This window comes from Balearica regulorum, chromosome 2, assembly GCF_011004875.1.
Source record: "Balearica regulorum gibbericeps isolate bBalReg1 chromosome 2, bBalReg1.pri, whole genome shotgun sequence".
NCBI classification, from domain to species: domain Eukaryota; kingdom Metazoa; phylum Chordata; class Aves; order Gruiformes; family Gruidae; genus Balearica; species Balearica regulorum.
The window spans coordinates 51,392,978-51,416,641 of NC_046185.1; the positions used below are offsets into that span (position 1 = coordinate 51,392,978).

The 23,664-nt window shown below is 42.4% G+C and overlaps 2 protein-coding genes across 2 annotated transcripts in view; both read right to left on the reverse strand.

Annotated features, from left to right (window-relative positions):
• Positions 1-945: 945 nt before the first annotated feature.
• Positions 946-9,903, reverse strand: CABYR (calcium binding tyrosine phosphorylation regulated). The gene is made up of 4 exons (XM_075743002.1): positions 7,940-9,903; positions 6,761-7,660; positions 3,031-3,761; positions 946-1,912 (listed from the first exon to the last, which is right to left on the reverse strand). The coding sequence occupies exons 2-4, from the start codon at positions 6,925-6,927 to the stop codon at positions 1,302-1,304; spliced, it is 1,509 nt and encodes a 502-aa protein (XP_075599117.1). The 5' UTR covers positions 6,928-7,660; positions 7,940-9,903; the 3' UTR covers positions 946-1,301.
• A 5,977-nt stretch (positions 9,904-15,880) lies between these two features.
• The window catches only part of TTC39C (tetratricopeptide repeat domain 39C), a 38,647-nt gene continuing 30,863 nt past the window's right edge, over positions 15,881-23,664 (reverse strand). Inside the window, exons 11-14 of the mRNA XM_075744235.1 lie at positions 22,066-22,163; positions 19,929-20,033; positions 17,069-17,107; positions 15,881-16,401 (exon numbers count right to left, since the gene is read on the reverse strand). Of these exons, the coding sequence (XP_075600350.1) occupies positions 16,312-16,401; positions 17,069-17,107; positions 19,929-20,033; positions 22,066-22,163 (332 nt within the window). The 3' untranslated portion in view covers positions 15,881-16,311. The remainder of the gene's footprint in view (positions 16,402-17,068; positions 17,108-19,928; positions 20,034-22,065; positions 22,164-23,664) is intronic.

Below are 23,664 nucleotides of genomic sequence, written 5' to 3' on the forward strand. Positions count from 1 at the left end.
CTGAGACATATTTGCATAGATAAGGGAAAGCCTGTTCTTTGGCAGCCTTTCATTTGAGGGCCCATTTCTCACAGCAACCTGTACTGGCAAAAATTCAATACCTACACTGTCTCTTAGAAGCCTCCTCTCTGCATTCAAGCCTCTACTCTGGCCAGCATTTCTTAAAGTCTGTCTTGATTCCTGTGCAGCTTCAGGTGGGATTCTGAGATCTGTAGAAAGAGTCTAGCTCTTGGATCAGTGCTTCAGTGGGTTGCACAGCATTGAACACTCAGTGCTAGAAAAAAAAGCACTTTTGTTCTTGCCTGCCCATTGTCAACTTTTCTTCTTTTGAATGAATTCTGTTTCAAAAGAACAGGTGTGTTGTTTTGGTTTTTTGTATAGACCTATACCTCAAGAGTCTGGCATATTTAAGTGACCATACACCTGTAGTTGTGAAACCTCTAAAGCAACATAAAGGTGCTTTTTCTTAACCCCTTCCTTGAAGCATTGCCTCAGCGGTCCTTCTCGATAAACCTGTAGTTTGACTGAATTGACCATATGTGAGAATAACTCCTTCCTCTCATTGAAAGTCTGACTGTTGTCTTGCTCCTGCCACTTGTGTACAGTTCCTTCCCAGAGGATAACCCCAGCAGCAGGGGTGACACCTGGTTATCCTGAACTAACTGTGGCTCTGTATGTCATCTGCCAGTAGCGTTGGGGCTTATGCTTATATCATGGGAGTACGCTGAAGCAGCTGGGCAGGCCAGAGGTGGCGTAGGGGTCACTTCACACAAAGTTGACAGTCAAGATATTGTGCTGTGCTAGGAAAGTATACAATGTGTGGGAATGCAGTTCTAATTGCTGGCTTCCTTGGAGCATTTGCATTAAGTTTTTTTGATTTATTACAATGTAAACTCCATTGTTCCTGAAGTCCACACAGCCTCTCTTCTCAACCTGTTTAAAATATAACATGAACTCAGTAGAAAGTGGGCAGCAACAACTTTAATTGCTACCTAAATGCACTGTAAGTTGAGCACGTTTTGCCACATTCTGAATATTACACTACTACACAAATGCTAAAAGGCATAAAGATGTGAGATTAACCAAGTTTTTAGAATAAAAGCAGAGCAAGACTAGTACTACTAATTGCAAAGTGTAACAAGCAGAGGAAGGTATTGGGTCTGTTATGTATGACCAGGTTAACCAGTGGTCTACAAACCTTTTTTTTTATTTTGAAAAGGCTTAAATTAAGCTTTTAGTAGTAAAATCCATACACTAGCATGTCCCTATGCAAGACTGATGCAAGAAGCAAGGTTACTTCTTCATGGCCCTGCTCTGGGCATGGGGCCTGCTGTAATGGGAATCTGTCCTGCAATACCATAACTTTCTGCAAGAGCATTTATACCTGTATGCTTATCACCAGCTGGTGAGCCTTTCTTTGCAGACATCATGTCATCCAGAGGGATGGCAACTGAGAAAACAGGGGCTGTGCGTGGCATAGCCCCAGTTTCCTCTGCAGAATGAAAATTGGGGCTTGCCATATCTGTTTCCTCATCAGCTGACCTGGCGACTGGGACAGTAGTGAGTCTTCTCCTAGCACCTGCCCCTTGCTGTGCAAAGACAGTGGGGCCAGGAAGAGGTTTCCAGTCCTGTGCATTCTGAATGTTAGAGCCCACTAAAATGAAAGGTGGAGCATTTCCCCTCTTTCTGTCCTCTTGCATCACATAAATTGGAGCAGATACTTGTGACAGCTGACCACACTGTTGATCTTCCCCTCTGGAAAGGCTGAGGGTTGCCTGGGAATAAGGAACACTGGCCCCAGCAGGAGGAAAGGATGGTGGTGATTTTTGACCTTGTCTCAAGTCAGTTAGGCAATAGAGGGTCCACACATTGGAACTTGGTGGTGGCTGTCCTGCTTCACTTGATGCCATGGCTACAAAGATAAAAATAAGAGTGCTGGTATCAGCAGTGGTGAATTCCAGTCATGTTTGTAAATCCTCATATATCAACCAAACATACCTATACTTGGTGAAAGCAAGCATGTTGGAAAAGAGAGCTGGGAGGGCAAGCCCTGTTTGGTACATGGCTGACAAACACCTGCAGCCTAGAAAAAGTAAAACTGTTTATGGTCGGAGCAGAGGCTCTTTGGGTAAGCATTTGTTTAGTATTTCTGAAACTGAAGTTTGTCAAACTCTTCTAAAAGTCTGAGGGTTTTTTTAGAAGAGCCAGTGTTAGTTTACAGATCTGCCTAAGCTCAGCTCTCCTCTACAAAATGTCCTGCTGAGACCTCCCACCTGTACTATTGCTCCTGGGACAGGACTTGACTTGACTTGAACAGATTCTGCAGTAATCAGGGAGACCTGGGGCAGGGGAGCTCCATCTTGGAGGGTTTCTCCAGCTGGGTAAGGTTGGAGCTGGGCACATGTCACCACAGGGAAGAGATGCTGGTGAGGGCCTCACCAAAAAAGATTAACACCAGCTCACCTGCTGCTTGTGGAACTGATGACCAGTGCTCAGCCCACTCCGTCTAGCTGCAGAAACTCACCAAGCTCAGGACAGCAGAGGCAACCACCACCTTTTTTTTTTTTTTTTTTTCTAATAATTTGAAAACCTCTTAGGTCAGTGCTGGAATATGAAATCTTTCAGGGGAGGAAAATCAAAACTAGGGCTCCATCTGGTCACCTCTCTACAGCCACAGCACATGTATTGCATCTTGGGTCTCTAACATCTGCTTCGGAATAATAGGCTTGTTTTGAGCAAGATCATTTGGCATCAATGGGCACCTTCCCATCGCTCTTACCTCCATATTTGCCTGCAGGAGCACAGGAGTCCTGCACAGAGCTAGCCATATCTCTTGGAGCAGATGGCAGTCAGATCTAACACATGTGCACTGAGGCCAAGCAGACAGTGTTGGTACAATAGTTTCTTAGAAGTCATCTCCACCCTGCATTGCACTGACACAGGTGCTTTTCCATTTAATGACCACTGATGAAGCTGTAGAGCTGGAAGCTGGAACAGGAAGATGACACAGGAGACCCAAAAATTTCTTACCTGACAAGACATAAACTTGCTCAGCTGGCTCCATGTGTGCTGTAGATGCCCCTCTCTCAGGATGGCACACTAAATCATCATCAGCTGAAACTAGGGTTGTAGCACTTGAGCCCTGGCCTGCATTTAATGGCTGCTCAATCTTTACCAGATAAGCTGTTTGGTCTACAAAGGGAATTATTATTTTCTGTGGAAACTGCTCTACATAGTGTGGAACCTCTGCGTCCATCATCAGCTCATCATCCCGATACAGTGATACAACCTCAGTGGTTGAGGTAACCTCAGCTTCGTTGCAGGAAGGCACAGCCTGCAATGGATCTCTAGGAGCAGGTGATGGTGAAAGAGGTGATGGTTCTTCCCACAAGGAGACCCAGGAAGCTTGATTTACATAATCAGCCTGGCTGGCTGAGGGCCCTAGCTCTCCAGCTATGGAGGACTGACTCTGCACTCCTGGTTGTGACCTAACAGCCTGTACAGAAGTCTTAGCTGCTGCGACAGTAGAATCATCTTCAGCAGCGCTTTGTACTGGTGTAAATTCATTCTCTGAGGTCTGAGAGTCTTCGTGAAGAGTCTGCACGCTGGTTGCCACATCCCTCACAGAATAAAAAGAATCACAGTTACCTAGCACATGGGCAGCAAGCCGTGCAGGCTCAGCAGGGACATACACCAGTTCAGGTCCCTCAGGGGATGAAGGTCTGTCAGATCCAGAGGGAGGATTGTTTTCTGTGATGGAACTGGCTTATTGATGGGTGTTGAGTTACTTTGGAGCTATATTGAACATCAGGTTCTTCAAGGAGCTGGTCTTCCTCTGTGTCAGTACACTTATCCTTTTGCTTGGGCTCCCCAGAAAACAAAGTCTCTGTGTACTCTGTCCTCTTCTCTTCCCATCCCTCATTCCCATTTTCTGCAAGGTGAAAAGCACATAACAGCAATACATGAGCAACTGTTTCCATTTAAATAAAATCAAGAGTAATTTCAGCACCAACTCAATTAGATGCTCTACAACACATTTATGAGACTTCCAGAGAGGGACTAATTTAAGGAGGGGGTTTGCTGCTTGCCTATTGATACGGGAAAAGAAAATTCAGCGAGCAGTGGTACCGCTTCAAAATGTCAGAAGCATTGACTCTATTCCTGATCCTGCAGTGATTACTACATTCTTAGCTACTGCCCACAAACATTGCTACACTTATAGGTTAAAAGTTTAAACCTTTTACATTAAGCACATCAGATAAGCCAGCTAGGAGACCATGACTCCTCTTTGCAACACATCAGAACTCTCTGGATCCATACAAGTTATTTTAGATGCATAGATGGTGACTTTTTAGCTTCCTCAAGAATCCTGGATACCTGTCAGTTCAACTAATCAAGTGAAGAAGAGACATGAACAAGTTTGAGAGAGTGAAAAATGGCTTCTAGATTCATTGACAAGGGCGGAACACAAGAGAGTACTTGTGGGATCAAAACAGTGTTCCATCACATGGTTATTAAAACCCTTCGCATGGGGAAAAAAAAAACCCAACAAACCAAGAGGTCTGGTTTCTATCATGATTAGCAAGTGTTGGCCAATACATAAAGCCAGCACAGCAGGAGACGAGAAGGCAAGTCTTTACTATGTCATCACAGTTCAGCACTGAGCTGTTTTCTGCAGTCATGACTGGATGAGATCAGAAATCATAACTCAAAGGATGACAGAGCTAAATCCTGTCTGAAAAAACAGTTTGACAGCCATCCCAAGCCAACACAGAGCCATTTCTAATCCCATGTCAGTACTGGGCAATGTCACAGAAAAGAAAGGCTCCCTTGCAGCTACGTGAACGAGCCAGCTGCCCACTGGTACACCACTGGTCCCAAAACACGTGCTGGCACCATGGGTGGGAGACTCCAGTGACTGAAGAAAAGGGAGTATATCACACCCATTTTTAAAAAGTTAATAAGGAGGGCTCTGGGAACTACTGACTAGGCAGCCTGGTGAGATCATGGTACAGATCCTCCTGGAAGATACATCGAAACATACAGAAGACAGAGGTGATATTGAGAGAGCCAGCATGGCTTCACTGAGGGCAAATCATGCCTGACTAACCTAGTGGCCTTCTACGATGGACTGACAGCATCAGTGGACACAGGAAGGGCTATGGATGCCATCTACCTGGATTTATGTAAGGCCTTTGATACAGTCTCCCAAAACATTCTGGCTGCTAAACTGGGGAGAGATGGGTCTGATGGATGAACTATTTGATGGATAAGGACTTGGCTGGATGGCTGCATCCAAAAAGTTACAGTTGTCAGCTCAGTGTCCAGGTGGAAACCAGCAATGAGGGGTGTCCCTCAAGGGTCCATACTGGGACCAATACTATTTAATATCATCATCAATGACAGAGTTGGACCGAGTGCACCCTCAGCAGATGGCAGATGACACCAAGCTTACTGGTATGGTTGACACACTGGAGGGATGGGATGCCATCCAGAGGGACCTGGACAGGCTTGAGGAGTGCGCCCATGCAAACTTCATGAAGTTCAACAAGGCTAAATGCAAGGTCCTGCACATAGGTTGGCACAATCCCCAATATCAATACAGACTGGAGGAAGAATGGATTGAGAGCAGCCCTGAGGAGAAGGACTGGGGGTACTGGTGGATGAAAAAATGGGCATGACCTGGCAATGTGCACTTGCAGCCCAGAAAGCCAACTGTATCCTAGGCTGCATCAAAAGCAGTGCAGCCAGCAGGTCGAGGGAGGTGATCCTGCCCCTCTACTCTGCTCTTGTGAGACCCCACCTGGAGTACTGCGTCCAGCTCTGGGGGCCCCAGTACAGGAGAGACATGGAGCTGTTAGAGTGAGCCCAGAGGAGGGCAATGAAGATGACCAGAGGGCTGGAGCACCTCTCCTGTGAGGACAGGCTGAGAGAGTTGGAGCTGTGCAGCCTGGAACAGAGAAGGCTCCAGGGAGACCTTATCGTGGCCTTTGAATACTTAAAGAAGGCTGTAAGACAGAGAAAGACTTTTTACAAGGGCCTGCACTGACAGGACAAGAGGCAACAGTTTTAAACTGAAAGAGCATAGATTTAGATTAGATATCAGGGTTGGGGTTTTTTTGTTGTTTTTTTGATTTCGTTTGGTTTGGGGGAGGGGTGTTTGTGTTTTGTTTTGGTTTTTTTGCAATGAGGGTGGTGAGACCTGGTTTCCAAGAGAACTTGTGGATGCCCCCTCCCTGGAAGTGCTCAAGGCCAGGTTGGATGGGGCTTTGGGCAACCTGGTCTAGTGGAGGGTGTCCCTGCCCGCAGCAGGGGGGTTGGAACTAGGTGATTTTTGAGGTCCCTTCCAACCCAAACCATTCTATGATTCCAAATCACACTGCAATATCTTAAAATTAAAATGACCAAAGGCATCCAGGCTCTCCTATATACTCAAGGGGAAAGTATAGCATCCCAGGGGACTAATTCTTCCCACATTACACGGAAACATGCGCTTTCTGAAGATGCCTGCCTTTTCAATAGCCAAGAGCCTGACTAGGGCTAGTTAGGATGCATCCCATAATAAGTGAAAACTACTTCCATCCATTCCAGTTGGAACATTGTCTCAAAATACCTTAAAGGAACAAACAACAACTATCTTACCGCTAACGAACTCAAACTTTTCAACCAGTTTTGTTATATCCAGGTTTGGATGCCCTGCAAACAGAAGCAGAGATTAAGCTGGAGGAGACTCGCACTCTCAAATAGCTCAGCTCTTCACATGAAGCTCCGGTCGGAACAAACTTTTTTGAAAGGTGACGAGCTCATGGAAATAGCAAAAAACTCAGCAATGTCATCTGGGTTGTTTTCCATGATAGCCCAGCTCACTCCCTCAAGCAGGCTCTTGAGGCCACGTGGAACAATCAGCCTGATCTTTGAAGACTGCATCTTCCCCACCTCAGGTCAGCTTACGATTTCTCACCTGTACAAACCGAACCCCGCGGCTGAGCGTCTGTCCCACCCCAGTGTGAAGCGTCTAATGCCGACGCTGTGATCGCAGCTGCTCATCCCTTGCCATGCCCTCAATAACCTCCTCCACCCCTTCCCAAACACTCTTTTAACTTAAAGGGGGTATTTACCATTTGCAGTGGCCAAACCCTTAACTCTCCCCCTCTGTGCCTTTAGGCAGCGGGAGGCACAGTCAGGGGGCCCAGCCAACTAGGGAACCACCTCGTGAATTCACCTGCACCCCAAATTCCCGGTTTTTAAAGATAAACCCCACCAAAGCACCCCCTGATGAGCCACAAAAGCCATTTGTGTTCAAGCAAAGAGTTTACAGGATGCTTCTCCCCCCCTTCCCCCCGTACTTGCTAGTTCCTGCCCCCTGCCTCCCGCCGGCACCCCCCCAATGAGGGTGGCAGGCAGGGCAGCCAGGGAGGGCCGCCACACCCAGCCAGGAGGGTGTGACATCACAGTGCATGTGCGTCATCGACACGGCAGTGCGGAGGTTCAGAGCCAACAGCGGCTGTGCTCCAGTGCTGCGGCGTTACTGGTTGGTCAAAAAGAATTAAAAAAAAAAAAAAAAAAAAGAGTAGGAGGTGAAATACACAATTAAAATTTACACTTGCCAGAGTGCTCTGCAGCCAGGTGATGCTGCTGCTTAGCATCGAGGGCTTTCCTCCTGCAATAAACACCTCATCACTCAAGCAGCGGTGCATTTAATGGACACGAACATTTGAGCACCACTCTATTTGTAATCCTTTTAATAATATATTTTAAGACCAAAGTACGATGATGTGGCTGCCGTCGCTCAAGACAAGCTGCGTAAGGGCTGCAAGAGCAAGGCCGAACACCCACAGGTGCTGCCCACCACGGGGCTCATGAGCACCCCATGAACTGCTGCGTGTCCTCCCTTCCCACGCTACTGTGAAACCCCTTCCTGCCTTCTCCTCTGACTCACCTTCAAGCTTGTAACCCGCTGAACTGGTGGGGCAGGCAGAACCCCTCTGAGGAAGGGTTTCGCCTTTGCTGAAACACCAGCTTTCCTTCCCAGCAACAGCCAAACCAGCAACATTTCTTCCCAGCACTGGAAGAGTGTAACTTTGTGCTCACCCTCAGGTTATGATGACTTCACACGATCCAATGCTGCAACCTGTGGAAGACAGAAAGGCTGCAGCCGCATCCCTCCCACCCCTCTGCCAGCCGTGGTAGAGCGGGTGGGCATGCAGACCCATCCCCCAGTTCGCAGCCTGGCCTTTTCACATAGGTGACATGCAACACCCGAGGGGTTTACACCCAGGTAACAGACTGTAGAACAGAGCGCCTGAGAAGCGATGTTTGGTGCTGACCTCTGGCAGGAGCTCAGAGCAAACGGCTGGGCACTGTAACCACAACAGCGACACCCAAAGAGGAACCAGATTATTCCTTAATACAGCTCCATTCATATTGTAGAACCTTATGATTGCAAGGGCAAAACCTGAACCAAACCTCAACAGCCCCAGGGATAGCATTTGCTTTCCAGTGCACATTTTCAGTGGATACACAGAATAGCATTTTCTGTTCCAGTAAAACAAGCACAAAAAAGGTAACTGTATAGTGCCATATTTTCAAGCTTACCCCTAACTGGGTTTCTGAGGATCATGAAGGCAAGCCATGATCAGGAGTCTGCTGTGGGGAAAAAAACTTTTATCCCCCAACCATGCTAGAGATCATTCTTCAAGAAGCCTGGAAAACCATCCTCTACCCACCTGCTCCTGCATTCCTGGAGGTCTGCAACTCTACAAAAACCGGAGGGGAATCCCAGCAGCACTGAAGATTTAAGACTCAAGTGTCATTGCTATGAAAGCACTTAGACTATCTACAACAGCTTCCTTTAATAAGTAATGTGTTCATAATAGTTCATTTAAAATTAACAGAATATTGTATCACTTTCAAGTTAGTTCACTGGAAAATATGTTAATGGTAAACTTACTAGAAAATGCTTCTTCCATAAAAGAATCCTTAGAAAGTAATTTCTCATTAAGAAAACTTACAATAGCTCATCAGTCCTGGAGAGTGACAATACAGACCATGATATTAAAAAAGGTAAATATGAATATGCTATGACCTGTGAAATTCAGAAGAATAGCTTCGCTATAGAAAGAATAAGGCATACTTCAAGTATGTATATGATGACTAGAAAATGTATAATTTCTGGAGTCAGGAGAGTAATCTGAAGTCTAGATTTCTGTATGGAGAACGTAGAGAAGCAACAGGACTTCATAAAGGCATGAAACATACCTGTGTGCAAATGCAGTCATGTGGTTACTTAAAACCATCCTCAGCGAATACAGATCAGGAGATAACTTGAAAATTTGCTTCTTCTGAAAACTCTCAAAATTCTAGGTATGCAAAGCTCTGCACAGCAAAAGCTTCAAAGATAAGTACAGATGTCATAAACCACAGAAAAAAATTATCATCAGAGGTAACTGAACAGAAGCATAAACCTCCTGAAATATTTAAAAAAGTTGCAGCCCCTAACATAAAAGCATGTCTGTCTGAAACTTAATGTGGTGGGTTGACCTTGGCTGGAGGCCAGGTGCCCACCAAAGCCACTGTATCACCCCCCTCCTTAGATACACAGGGGAGAGAAAATATAACAAAAAGTTTGTGGGTCAAGATAAGGACAGGGAGAGATCACTCACCAGCTACTGTCATGGGCAAAACTTGGGGAAATTAATTTATTACCAATCCAATCAGAGTAGGGTAATGAGAAATAAAACCAAATCTTAAAACACTGTCCTCCACCCCTCCCTTCTTCCCGGGCTCAACTTCCATCTCGATTTCTCTCCCTCCTCCCCCCCAGCAGCACAGGGGGATGGGGAATGGGGGTTGTGGTCAGTTCATCACACATCGTCTCTGCCGCTCCTTCCTCCTCAGGGGGAGGACTCCTCACACTCTGCCCCTGCTCCAGCCTGGGGTCCCTCCCACAGGAGACAGTCCTTCACCGACTTTTCCAACGTGAGTCCTTCCCAGGGGCTGCAGTTCTTCATGAACTGCTCCAGCGTGGGTCCCTTCCATGGGGTGCAGACCTTCAAGATCAGACTGCTCCAGCATGGGTCCCCCATGGGGTCACAAGTCCTGTCAGCAAACCTGCTCCAGCCTGGGCTTCCCACAGGGTCACAGCCTCCTTCGGGTGTCTCTGTCTGCTCTGGCATAGGGTCCTCTATGGGCTGCAGGTGGATATCTGCTCCATAATCAGCCTCCATGGGCTGCAGGGGTACAGCCTGCCTCACCATGGTCTTCTCCAGGGGCTGCAGGGGAATCTTGCTCCTGCACCTGGAGCACCTCCTGCCCCTCCTTCTGCACTGACCTTGGTGTCTGCAGGGTTATTCCTCTCACATATTCTCACTCCTCTATCTCGCTGCAGTTGCTGTTGCACAGGTTCTTTCCCCCTTCTTAACTGTTACCCCAGAGGCGCTACCACCATCACTGATTGGCTTGGCCTTGGCCAGCGGTGGGTCCGTCTTAGAGCCGGCTGGCATTGGCTCTGTCAGACATGGGGGAAGCTTCTGGCAGCTCCACACAGAAGCCAACCCCGTATCCCCCCTCCCCCCCCCGCTACCAAAACCTTGCCATGCAAAACCAAAACATGCTGCTCTTATGTCTGGCAATGAATTCACTGTGCTGGAACTCAAATGGTGTTTTTGGAAGCCATCTACAGTAAATCCATCATACAAAGTGTACCAGCTACTCTACTAAAACATGTGGCTCCAAACTGAAGAGCCTGTCAGTCCCAGAGCAGTTTGCCCAATTGAAGGCAACTACCCTGTCTTAACCGTCCTTTGCCTCATTTGCAGAAGTAATAGCTTCCAGATTATGTTAAAATCTTATGAGAGAGAAATGTCTTAATGGACAGAAATTCAGTAAATCAAGGTCCCAGATAAGCCTTAAGTTTCTGCCCAAAAAAGGCTCAGTTTATTCATTAACTCTTTATTAGTTTACAACAGCTTAATGGATTGCACTGGTTGGGGGCCAGTTTTGTTTTGTTTTTTAAACTTGCAATCTTTTTCAAAGCTTCAGCTAAACAGGCAGAAGAGGACTTGTGTTTTTTGCAAGTACTTATCTTTATATTTCTGCTTGCCACACACCTCAGTAGAATTCTAAGTGAGGGTTTGCAGTCATATGCAAAAATCTCCACGAAAACTTCTTGCTTTTCCTACCAAAGGTACAAAATACTGTTTTTATTTAAGGTGTATTTATGCTTGTCTCAGACTCTGTCTTCCTCTTCATCAAGGCCTTTGCTATAAGTCACACCTGTGGAGAGAAGTATATGTCCCAGGAGTACAATTATCTTTTTTTTTCCCCCCATACTGTTAAATATCTTGTTCTTAGAGAAAGACTGGCAGGTGTTTGTTATGTAAATGGATCTGCTCAGCCGAGTTTGACAGTCTCTTTCTCCCCTCAAATATTCAACTCTAACAACCTTTTTTCTCTTAACCTCTTCACCAGGGAGCCTCTCTGGGCACCTTCTAGAGGTAAGCACAACTTGCCAAAAAATTACTCAAAAACACTGAGGACCACCCAATCGTGCAAAACTCAATAGATTACTTGATCAAATTGTCCACTGGAACACCATCTTGGAAGGAGACACATCAAAAGACAAACAGCATTTTTGAAAACATAGCAATGAAATAATAGAGGTAAGACAAATGCAGATGAACTCCCCCCACGGCTAAAACACACTGGTTAAAACACAGCAGCTACAGAAATCATTAAAATCTTGGGTAATGAAGCAAAAAGGTTCTGAGCAGAAGCAAGAAGGCAATGTGTAATCATAATATGCACCTATCCTGGTAACCTATGCTGAGTCCAGTTTTGGAGTCTGAACTTACTTTAGAAAAGTATGGTGAAAAATAGAAATAGCTCAGTATTTAACTCTAGAAAGCCTGCCTCAAGTTGACTGTCTCATTTATATTTTGCTCATGCAAACGAGCACGAAGTGACCTGAACATTTTTTTATAACATCTACACTGAGACATGGCAAAGAACACAGCATCTGATAGAGCAGAAGAAAATATGAAGAGATGGAGCGTCTGGAAACCAAAGCTACAGACCTCTAGGTTTAGAGGAGCTGAGGGAGCGGATCCTTTCAGGCACTGGTCCTTCCGCAGCAGGTCACCACGCCGACCTTCTGCACCTCATTTGCTCATAGGTAGTCCCTTCTGCAAGCACTCTGGAGATGTATGCAATGCCAGCAACAACAAAAAAACCCTACAAAGATGGAAGGGATACTAAACAGTACAATATTTAAGTGTAATTCAATCAAGGGAAGCGACCTTGAGTATGCATGTAGCAGAGGTGGGGAAATCACTTTTTGTCATCTACTAACAGTGGCACGATTTTGTAAATGATCAGTGGAACAAGTTTCACAGTTCAGGGAGAATACATATTTGCAACATTGTGATCAAGTTAGGCCTTGCGTAAAATATCTCAATCTTTTTTTCCGGTGCATCTTGTACACTGACTAATTTCATATAAGAATTTGCTTGGGCATAAATTAAGAGTAGTGTATATAGGAACAGAGAATTCAGTGTAAAAACAGCAGGTTCCCATGCTTTCTGAATCTCCGTATAGAATATCGTATTTTAATTGTTCTCTGGTCAAAATGAACCAGAACTTGCCTGTATATTTCCATCTTCTGCAAGTCAACTTTGCTAGATAAAAGTAGCTTTTCTATCAGTATTTTCTACCTCAAAACATTAGAACACAAGACAGTATTGTATAAGCATCTACTCAAACTGTAATTAGCAAAGAAACAATTCCCCACTCCTGCTTTCCCCTCCCCCCCCCAAACTCCTAATTTATATAAAAAGTAATTTGGTGTAGGGCTCCTTCAGGCTGAAGGATTTCAGGCAGTATACCTGTAGTTCTTACTCCTGAAGTCCAGTGGAGCCTACCATTTGTGTTCTAGGCTGCCTGCAGAGCCTCTGCTGAGACCAGGGCAGGCATGCTGGCCAGATGCCACTGGCTGCCCTATTGCCCTAAAGACAGCAAAGTATAAATTCATTTTTTTAACATTAGCTTTAAGATTACTTGTTTGCGATTGCATGATTTTTCATGAAAGTGATTGCTACCACTGTTAGTATTTTGTAATGATGACTGGAAAGGGAATTTGAGTGTCATTTATAGGCTACCCTGCTTTCACTCCACTGATTAGCACCCTCCTGACGCCACCCACAGCCCCTCACCAACCTGATGCTAGCTCCTGTTCAACCTTCAAACAGTTACAGAGCAATTTTTAAACACCAGTATGATCAGCTATTGGAAAGACAATTAGATTGTTGTAAATTAAAAAGCAATTCAATACAACATTTGGGGAATTTTATTTAAGAATAAAGCATAACTAGAATATGAACCAAGCATTCAAAGTCAGACAGAGAAGAAATTAAAGTGCTTGCTTTAGAGTAAATTAGAAACATTTTTCAAAGGTGTAGGAATACAACAAATACAACTGTGTGTGGTTCTTTTTCTTTAATGAAGAACAAGTAAATCTGATGTCTTAAAACTGCATCTTAAACTTTGTTCACTGTATGGTTGATCTCAACATGACACATGTAACTCACTTTCTAAACCAGAAGACTATAATTATACTGGAAGAACAAAGGCTGAGGTAATTGCTGACTAGAAAACTTTGTTACAGAGTCACTTGACATCCCAGAAGTTTTCCCAATACTTGATATCATCTTGTTCAGGAGGCCACCATTTAAAAGAAAAAATTTGAGGAGCAAGGGAACAAAACTCATGTCCACTTTTTTTTTTTTTAATTTACTCAGAAATATAAAAGTGCAAGTTCTGTAAATTAACAACATTTACAGTACATCACAATAAATATGCCATTTTGTGACATCTAAAAATTCTAGTAATTTATTTGAAATGAGTCATATTGAGATTAAAAACTGCATCAACATCAACAAAAATACCTGACCCAGTAAAGATAGTCTTAACATATTAACTAGCAAGATGCATATTCCATTATTGCTATTAGACCATGCCTCCGAGTTCCAAAGTATAAAAAAAACTTATCAGTTTACAGAAAATACAGTTGAAATTTTTCTCATCACAGGCACAATCTAACATAAAAAATAATTTTGCCATTTACAATGTAGGAGATTCTCCTATGAAGGGAGGAAAAAAACTTAATACAGAAACAGGTAGCTCTATTTCAGTGATGATTCGCTAAATTCACAGAAAAGCTGCAATTTGCACAGAGTTAAACTGTATATGAATATATAGTGTCTTTCCATATCCACTCCTGGCCTGGTGAGAACAGGAGGCCTTTTAGTAAATTTACTACAATTTAGTAAATTTACTGCTAGCTACCTCCAAGTATGTAGACCCTAGATACCCCAACACAAATCGCATGCAGGTGCTTTGTGTCCTGAACAGCTTAGTCTCACATTATATTTAAGCAGTGTATTTAAAAGGAATTTTGTTAGTAAATGTACTGTTTCTAGCTATTTACCCAGAATGGACTGTCTCTCTCATTGCAAAACATTAAAAGGTCAGATAGGACAAAATAAGACTTCCAGTACATTAAAGCCCACTTTTAAAATCATGATTCAAATTCTAAGTAGTCACTATATATACACAATGTCTTGTTTTCTAGTCAATACTTATTTGGATTGACCAAATAAAGCTGAACACTCATTTGTGACACACTGTTCAATTTTAATAAAAAACCCCAGTGTACTATCTGTAACGCACCTATGTTATAGAAAAATAAAACTGGATTTTTAAGAGTTAAGAGTCTCTCCTCTCCTTCAGGAACTGCAACAAAAGTGTTTAACTGCTCTAGGAATGCCTTTCATAGCAGGAACTGTGTATTTCTAGAGAGAAATAAAAAAGTGTCTCAGCCATTTCATTTGGCCTACCAAATAGGACATTACTGTTCTCCTCCATATCAGTCTTGCTTTAGATGCAACCTCAAAAGCAAATCAATGAAGGTTAGGTGTGGGCAAGGTCTAAAACTTTGGCAACATATTCTACAAAGAGCTAAGAAAAGAAAAAAAAAGTTTAAGCTAAGGAACTGTTTAAGGCAACCTGACCAAAGTAAAGATAAGGCTTTTGGATAACTATTTCCAAGGATATCCAGTTTTCTTAGCTTTGCAAAGTAACATAATTCAACTAACTTTCTGGTCAGATTTCCATTCATAAGCTTCTTTAAAAAAATATTTACCTTCCTAGAATATGGTATTAACTGAATATAAAACATAAGGAGATACTACATATTACAGACAAAAGTAAAAAAAAAAAGCTATAGATGAACACACAGATGGCCAAGTATTAAAAAGTAAATAGTCACGATAAAAGTTTTAAGCTCTCCGAGGTATTTCAATATCTTAACACCACAGGTTTGAAATACCATATAGAGACTTAAGATACCATAGTAGTAGTACAACTACCAAAGTAGACTTTTGGGTTTGGGTTTTTTTGTTTGGTTTGGTTGTTCTTTTTAATACCTTTAAAGGTCACTGCTATACAGATTCAGCAGCTTGAATGAAAAATATGTAAAATTACTGTATCTGGCCTAGGTATTTTAACATAATATTCAGCATATTAAGAGCAGAGATAAAAACTGCCCACACTGTAATTGCATATCAAAGTAAGTATTTGCTGGAATGTACCAGAAGCAGAGATCCCAAATATTGACATAATTCATATCACAAGTATGAGCTGCGTTGGAAGGAATGAAGAATGGAAGGGGATGCAGGGTTTAAAATTCACACATTAGTCATCACAAAGTCACTAACATAAGCCACTAAAATTCAGTAAGATCTGCTTTTTTGTGGCTCAACAGTTTTCCTCCTCCTGAGTATTGGCTTGGAAAAAAAAAAGTGTTCTGCCCATTCCCAACTTCTGCATTTATACTAATTACTTTTATTGTATTATTCTAATCAAAACAGAAGTGCTCCTCTTGGCATATTTTAGATCTAGATCTATTTTAAAAGGTAAAAAAAAAAAAAAAAAATCACACCTGCCAATATTGTTGAAGTAAATCATGTGTGCTTATTTAGGCTCACCCACAGAATTACAAATAATTGCGTTCAGCTTGGTTTAAACAAAACAAAAACTGAAGAGGTAAAAATGCAAGGTCACTTAACCTTCTTCCTGGTTGATTTACTTTTAGTTAAAATGATGTTTTACTAAGCCATACCAACTCTGACCATACTAGGAAAGTGTCTCTGGCACAAGTGGTTTTCAGAAGAAAAGCTGGTCTTCCCAACAGCTTTTTCTTCTGCTTCATCTTAAAGTGCAGAAACTGTGGGAAAGGATAACAAGACTTCCTGTCCGTCACTGTGGAACTACTTCCCTTAGAGAGGCTAAGGCTGCATGTATGCGGACGTGCAATCTGTTCTCAAAGTCATAGCCAGTAAATTCCTCCTGGGGATGGAAAAAAAAAAAAAAAAAAAAAAAGAGGCATATAACTATTAGCCTCCTTCACTTTAGGATGTGAAGATAAATCTACTACTAGCACTTAAGCAGTCATGTTACAAAACAGATCAAAGAAAAGAGGTTAACTGGAGATTGCATGTTGCAGTATCCCCACATTACCCAAAGCAACAGAATTATTACAGAAATTCCAAGCTGGTGAAGCAAAAAGCTTCTGTTTCCAATGTGCTGCTTGGATTCCATGCAGTTGAACAGCACCTGGGAAGTTCTGCAAGTCCAAAAGCTCTAGAAAATCCCCACATGCCCAAGGCAGGAACCAGCTGGAACAGACAGGGAGTGCAGAGTTGTCATCTTCAGACTTTCTGTAGCCAAATCTTAGTTGAAAAACTTTGCAAGGTTCTAACGCTCCAAGAGAGGTCACTAACATGGGCTCTGTGCTATGACTGACCTATAAATACATATCTACATAACATACATAAACGCATATCATATACATTGATGTATATGATATATACATGTAGATATACATGATATGATATATACATGATAGTGTTGTAGATTATAGGTGAGGGACACCGACACTTAACATCCACTCCCCAAAACATGACCTCTCAAATGCCCTCATCTCAGAAAGAAATTTGAGTTTCTCAGGTTTTACCTTGGCTTGGAGAAGTAAGGTTTTGCCTCTTGGCACAGTCTACAAAAAGACAAACATTGCATTAGAAATGCATCACAAATGTTACAGAAAATACCTTAAGCAGACCTTCATCAATGCTCAGGGAAACAAACAAGGCTACAGATAAAGTGATCAACAGAGTAAAATCTGTGTTTATTAACCAAAGTTTAAGCCATTTATTTACAAAACAAGTTACTGGATTTTAAGCATTAAAAGTTGTTTCAGAAATCACCATTTCAAACTCTTAAGGACAAATATATGTATTTGCAGATTAAGCTTTACTACTGAAAAACTCATGGTTTATTTCTTATTATGTGGTACATTTTTATTTTCAGCCTTACAAATAAACAATCAACTGCCTGATAAAAGACAGAAAAATGAAGTTTTCTTATTCAAATATATCTGAATATGAACATATGTATTTATATTGGTTAAATTACATTCACTAAGACACCAACAAAAAAAAATAATCTGTAAACTTCTTAACATAACCACATTAAAATCTTAAAAGAACTTGATTAGAACCAAGTTTAAAATAACAAAGACGATTCAGATGAATCAAACATGTAATTATGAGTAATTTTAAAGCAAAGGAAATGTAACGACAGCATGCCTTTTATACCAAAATGCATATTCATATCTGAATATGCATATCTGTTGCTCAGGTCTTCAATATGCTCACCCTCTCAGGTAAATGTGATTTATAAAATCCTATTCCTTTCTATTTCTTGACCATATAGAGCTCTCACACAACACCTCAGCTAGTAAATGGAATTTTCTAAACAGCATCCCCTCGCCTCTAATTCTAGTTCTTGCTTTTCCCCACTCCATTCCACTTTATTCAAGTCAAGTATCATTTACCTCCTCATTGTCCGAGTGCCACAAGAGGGAGTTTCCTGCATGTCCTTCACATACTAAGCACTACCACAGCTTCTCAGTACAGCTACAAACCGAGGTTTGTTCAGTCCCCGACATGAAGCACGTTCAAATACTGTGTGCATGTACTACATGTAAAGCATGGAGGAAGGAAGGACCGCTCCCATATTTTCAAAATCTTCAGATCATTTCACTACCCATCACACTTTTTTTAATTATTTTTTTAAGAGACAGTTGACATGCTCAAATTTAAATATGAACACAGGGGAAAAAAAGGGAGCAGAAACATTACTGGACTCAGACCTCCCTACCAGGCTTCAAGGCCCAGTTCTAAGTCGTAGGACAGCAGGGTTTTCAAAAAAAGAACAATTATTTTTAAAAGCATTTTCTAGTTTTGTCCTTTGTCATGATAATCATTTTTATTGAAAGATTTTCCTTTCCTTCCCTCTTTGGAAGGTTCAGCTCAGGTGATTAAATCTGACAAGATTGAAAATAACTGAAAACAGAATCTTAAGACTCTCAGATACTATCAGCCCAACTACTTTATACGCTACATAGAATGATGTATAGAACCATAGAATGATGAGTTCCAGTCATTGCCCTGTATCTGCTTCCCCTAACTCGCAATCTGATTCAGGAAGTAGCATAAACTCCAAGTATCAATGTTACGTGTCTGAGGGGGGAACGAGCACCGAGAGTGGTGCAGAAATTCCCTAGTTTAAGATTCTCTGGCCTCCCTGGGAGGTAGGTTATGTGCAAAGACCTAAACAATCAGTATCATCAGCCAAACCATTTGGACAGTCTGAAAGCCAGGTGGATTATTTTCCTCTTCATCCCAAACAACAAAAATCTCACTACTCGAGGTTAAAGCCAAAATGCCAACACACACAGCTTTAATGGAATTTAAATGACTGAAATCACTTTACTTATACATCCACTGCAATGAAATAATGTGATGGTATGCATGTCCTCAGTCCAGCTAGGTTTCCAAGATGCACTGATGTGCAAGATTACTAAGAAATCTGTCCCAAGAGCGGGGATAATTAATCCCAAGGTAAAAAGACTTGTGACAAATATCGTATTGTTCCAAATATAAGTTTGATCCCAAAAACATGGAGCTATTTTAGGAAGGCACCGAATTCTATTTGGAGAGGATAACTACAGGTAATCTTTGAGCTCAAACAGCACCCAACAGGAAATTAAATACGTTAGGAAGGGATCCTAGGTGCTCACCACACTAAATACCACCTGCGCAGAGAACAAATCCCTGCCTACCCAAGGCATTCTTGCCAGGCCTCTGCTGCCACCAGCAGCAGGAACACTAAGGCAAGTGAAGGGGAGAGAGGTCTTTGCGTCTTGCGGGGTGACAGAAGTATTTCCACATCCCAGAATTTATATATACTGTTTCTATAAGGCATGTACAAAAAAAAATGGGCATCATGGCATGATCAGAGAGGTGAAAAGTGAAATCTGTGGTGCTTTTTGGGGTAAAGTACTAAATAATAATCAAAACAATGTGGTGCTACACTTATCAAAATTCTTGCTCTACTACTTGCTGTAGGTTTGCAGACATGTTCATTTCCCTGCTAGAGAGAGACACCACTAACAGTCAGGAATGTAACAGTTGCCCTGAAGAATCTCAGTCTCATGCTGTTTGGTTTTTTTACATGTAAAAATAAAACCCAGTAATAACAAAACAAGTTATTGTAGTGTTATCAATAGATAACAAAGCTCCTCAGAACACCCTTATAGCTCTTGATATTGAAAAATTAAGACATTACCTAAACCACATTGCATTCCTTGGTTTGCAAGAAACAAAGTACTAAGTTTCTTTATGGTAGGTATAAAAGAAATTTTTAAAACATAACATACATTATCACCTATAAACTTTATTTCATTGTTTGTATAGTAGTATGTTGACTTCCCACCCTAATTTTAAGAGTTTAAAAATAGGTTACGCTGTTACCTCTGGATTGTCTAACAGAAGACAGCCAAGTTCATAGCAAGCATATGGCTGGACGTATAAGTTGTTTTGACGGCACAGTTCATCTTTAGCAGCTCGCTGAAAGAACTATAAAAATTAAAGAAAAAGATTGCAGTAATACATCTAAATTGACTGTTTGACACTTAAAAAAAATCCAGAAGTACCATTCAACTTTAAGCACTAGAAATTAGCCTAACGCTAACATAAGAATACATTAAAAATTTCCAATGGTAGAGATTCTTTAAGCAAGGACCCAGAAGTTGTCACTGACACTACTGTATCAAGGCAAAACTATTTGTTTGGCTTTTTACCAAGTAATATATTGACTGTTTCAGGAGTTTTCCAACTTCACACTGAAAAAATACTAGATCTAACAAGGAACTTTAACATCAGAGATGAAGTACCCAGATTATTTAAGATACATTGTGTTGGGTTTGCATGGCAAGGTTTTGGTAGTGGGGGGGCTACAAGGGTGGCTTCTGCAAGAAGCTGCTAGAAGCTTCCCCTGTGTCTGACAGAGCCAATGCCAGCCGGCTCCAAGACAGAACCGCCGCTGGCCAAGGCTGAGCCCATCAGCACCTCTGTGATAAGATATTTAAGAAGGGAAAAAAAAACAAGGTAGAGGGAGCTTTTGCAGCTGGAGAGAGGAGTGAGAAGATGTGAGAACATCTGCAGACACCAAGGTCAGTGCAGAAGGAGGGGCAGGAGGTGCTCCAGGCGCCGGAGCAGAGATCCCCCTGCAGCCCATGGTGAAGAACATGGTGAAGCAGGCTGTCCCCCTGCAGCCCATGGAGGAAGGATGAGGGGGTGTAGACATTCCACCTGCAGCCCATGGAGGACTCCATGCTGAAGCAGGTGGAGACACCTGAAGGAGGCTGTGACCCCATGGGAAGCTCATGCTGGAGCAAGCTCCTGGCAGGACCTGTGGCCTTGTGGAGAGATGAGCCCACACCGGAGCAGGTTTGCTGGCAGGACTTGTGACCCTGTGGGGGACCCATGCCGGAGCAGTCTGCTTCTGAAAATCTGCACCCCGTGGGAGAGACCCACGCTGGAGCAGTTCGTGAAGGACTGTAACCCATGAGAGGGACCCCATGTTGGAGCAGGGGAAGAGTGTGAGGAGTCCTCCCCCCTGAAGATGAAGAAGCGGCAGAAACAGCGTGTTATCAACTGACTGTAACCCCCATTCCCTGTCCCCCTGTGCTGCTGAGGGGGGAGGATGTTGAAACCAGGAGTGAAGTTAAGCCCAGGAAGATGGGACGGGTGGGGGGAGGTGTTTTAAGATTTGATTTTATTTCTCATTGCTCTACACTGTCATGCTTGGTAATAAATTAGAATTTTTTCTCTAAGTTCAGTCTGTTTTGCCCGTGACGACAATTAGTGAGTGATCTCTCCCTGTCCTTATCTCGCCCTACGTGTTTCATTGTACCTTTTCTCCCCTGTGTAGTGAAGGAGGGGAGTGATAGAGCAGCTCTGGTGGGCACCTGGCCTCCAGCCAGGGTCAACCCACCACATACATGCTTGAGAGAAGCCGGGAGGCGGGGGGGGGAGACATTTAAAGTCAGCATCACCTCCCGTGCTGCTTATGTGAATTGCATTCTATTTTGGGGAGGGGAAAGAAAAAAGTTGTGCCTACAGATCAAAGCCTGGAGCAGGGCAAAATTATTCTTTGGTATGTGCTAATAATCAAACCTTTCAGTGTCTAATAGGTCTGGAGGAGAAGCAGACCCATGCTTTTGAAAGGTCAATCTCCAAGTTGTTGGGTGTTTTTTCTGTTTTGTTTTTTTTTTTTTTTTTAAAGTTAGACAAAGTAAACCCAGCAGAACCAAGAACTTCGCCATTCTTCTTCCTAGCTTCCCCTTATCTCTTGCTCCTACAAGAAACTTTAGCTACCATGTTCATTCAACATGCCAATTACTTTCATAACACAGAATAATGAAGATATGCTAGAAAGAAAGTTTGAAGAGAACCTGACATACTCTGTTGGAATTCACAAAATAGCATGATCAATAGCACTGAAAACTAATGGCTTGCTTAGCACTCTTACTCAACAGTATTTACTGTTTAACAGAAGAGCTCATAAGCTAGGACTAATGGTGTAAGTTATCATTTAACAACTTACCTGAACAGCATCTTCAGAATTTCCTAAGCATTTGTGTATGGCACCAAGCAGCAAATTCCTCAAACCAACAGCCGATGAATCATCAACATCCTGACAAGCTTAATGAAAAGATTCCAGTAAACAAACAAGATGGATTGAAATCCTTCCTTAGACAAGAATTGTGGTCTATGGTGACTTTTAGTCTGGTGATTAAATTTAACCAGAAAAAAGGAGATGCTAGTAACATTAATATAAGTCAAAGTCATTTGGTTTCTTAAATACAATCTATTTTGTGTGAACCTCATCAAGCAATCTGTCACTCATGAGAACAATTCCTAACAGGAATGAATGAATGGGCCGAAGTCAAAGGCAGTTGGTGTGTTCCTCTCACAAGAGGAGGAGAATCCATATCTCTACTGGTCTTTGAAAGATCCACTAAAAGGTAAAGTTAAGAAACACTTATCTCCTTCTGGTGTTATGGGAAACCATGTTGTCCCAGATATTGAAAGAAAAATGCATAGTCCAAGTTACAAGGAGCACAGGGCAAGCAGTTCAGATTTGTTAATTTGTTCTGAACTGAAGCCAAGTGACAGGTGCACAAAAATCTGTACTGGACTTAAAAACCCAGTCTAGGGTATTTTGCCATCACAATTCTCAATGCTGATGAGAAGATAAGGCTCATTTTCCAGACCTTAGCTGGTCCACAGTCCAGGAACAGACTGAGCCTCAGCTGAGTAGTGCTCTGTTTCCAGAAAGAACTGGATCATGATGCACATAACTGTCTCCAGATGAGTTAGCCTCCATTTGATCAAGCTTATTAGCGGCAGCTCTGTTAAATCAAGACTAATTCCATGAGGAGCCATTTGGACTCATCTGCACCATTGCCTCCAGAAAGGCCGAGGTACCAGGAAACCCACGGGGCTTTTCATCCCTTCAGAAGGAGCTGAACTGCTGTTTCTGGAGCAGTAGAGCTCCTTCACATTCTGCCTCATCTCATAAACCCTGACAGATCTTAACTAGCTCCGCATTCACAACACAGTTAATCCGCAACCCAAATAAGCCACCTATGAATAACTAAGAGTTGGCTGCATCAAGTATTTGGACGCTACACAATACACAAGGCTGTCAACTCTCGCTTGTGTTGCAAGTCTCAAGTTACTTGGCATTTTACTTACAGAGATACATGTGGATACAAATTAATTCCTCTATTAAGTTAACTTCCAGCCCTGAGGAAAAGCCTGGAAACCTGCCCCAGCAAATTACATTCCAATGACTCAAGAGAAGAGGAAGCAAATAAAAAAATAAAAATAAAAAATAAAAATAAAAAATAATCCCCTATCATCTCATCATTCTTGAGATACACATAACGCACAGCAATAACATTCTCACTGTGCAGAAAGTCTTCAGCCAGGAATTGCTGATGCAGAAACATCTGTCAGTGTTATCCCTTACAAGAAGCGCATCTCTGAATTTTAATCTATACTATTTCACATTAAAATGCGTACCACCAGCTAGAAGCTTATAGAAGGAAGATATGCACTGCTTCTGAGTGTGCAGGAAAGAAGCACGTACTCTTTACAACCTCTAAAACTGATTGTTCTGAAGGCAAATGACACAAAA

Bases quoted from the DNA above. Each gene is read 5' to 3' on its own strand.
- CABYR (XM_075743002.1), bottom strand. From the start codon at position 6,927: ATGCAGTCTTCAAAGATCAGGCTGATTGTTCCACGTGGCCTCAAGAGC. The intron at 3,762-6,760 runs GTGAAGAGCTGA...TCAATAAGCCAG, and splicing joins TGTTCCGACCGGAGCTTCAT to TTCCATCACAGAAAACAATC. The intron at 1,913-3,030 runs GTAAGAAATTTT...TTATCTTTGTAG, and splicing joins GCAAGTTTATGTCTTGTCAG to CCATGGCATCAAGTGAAGCA.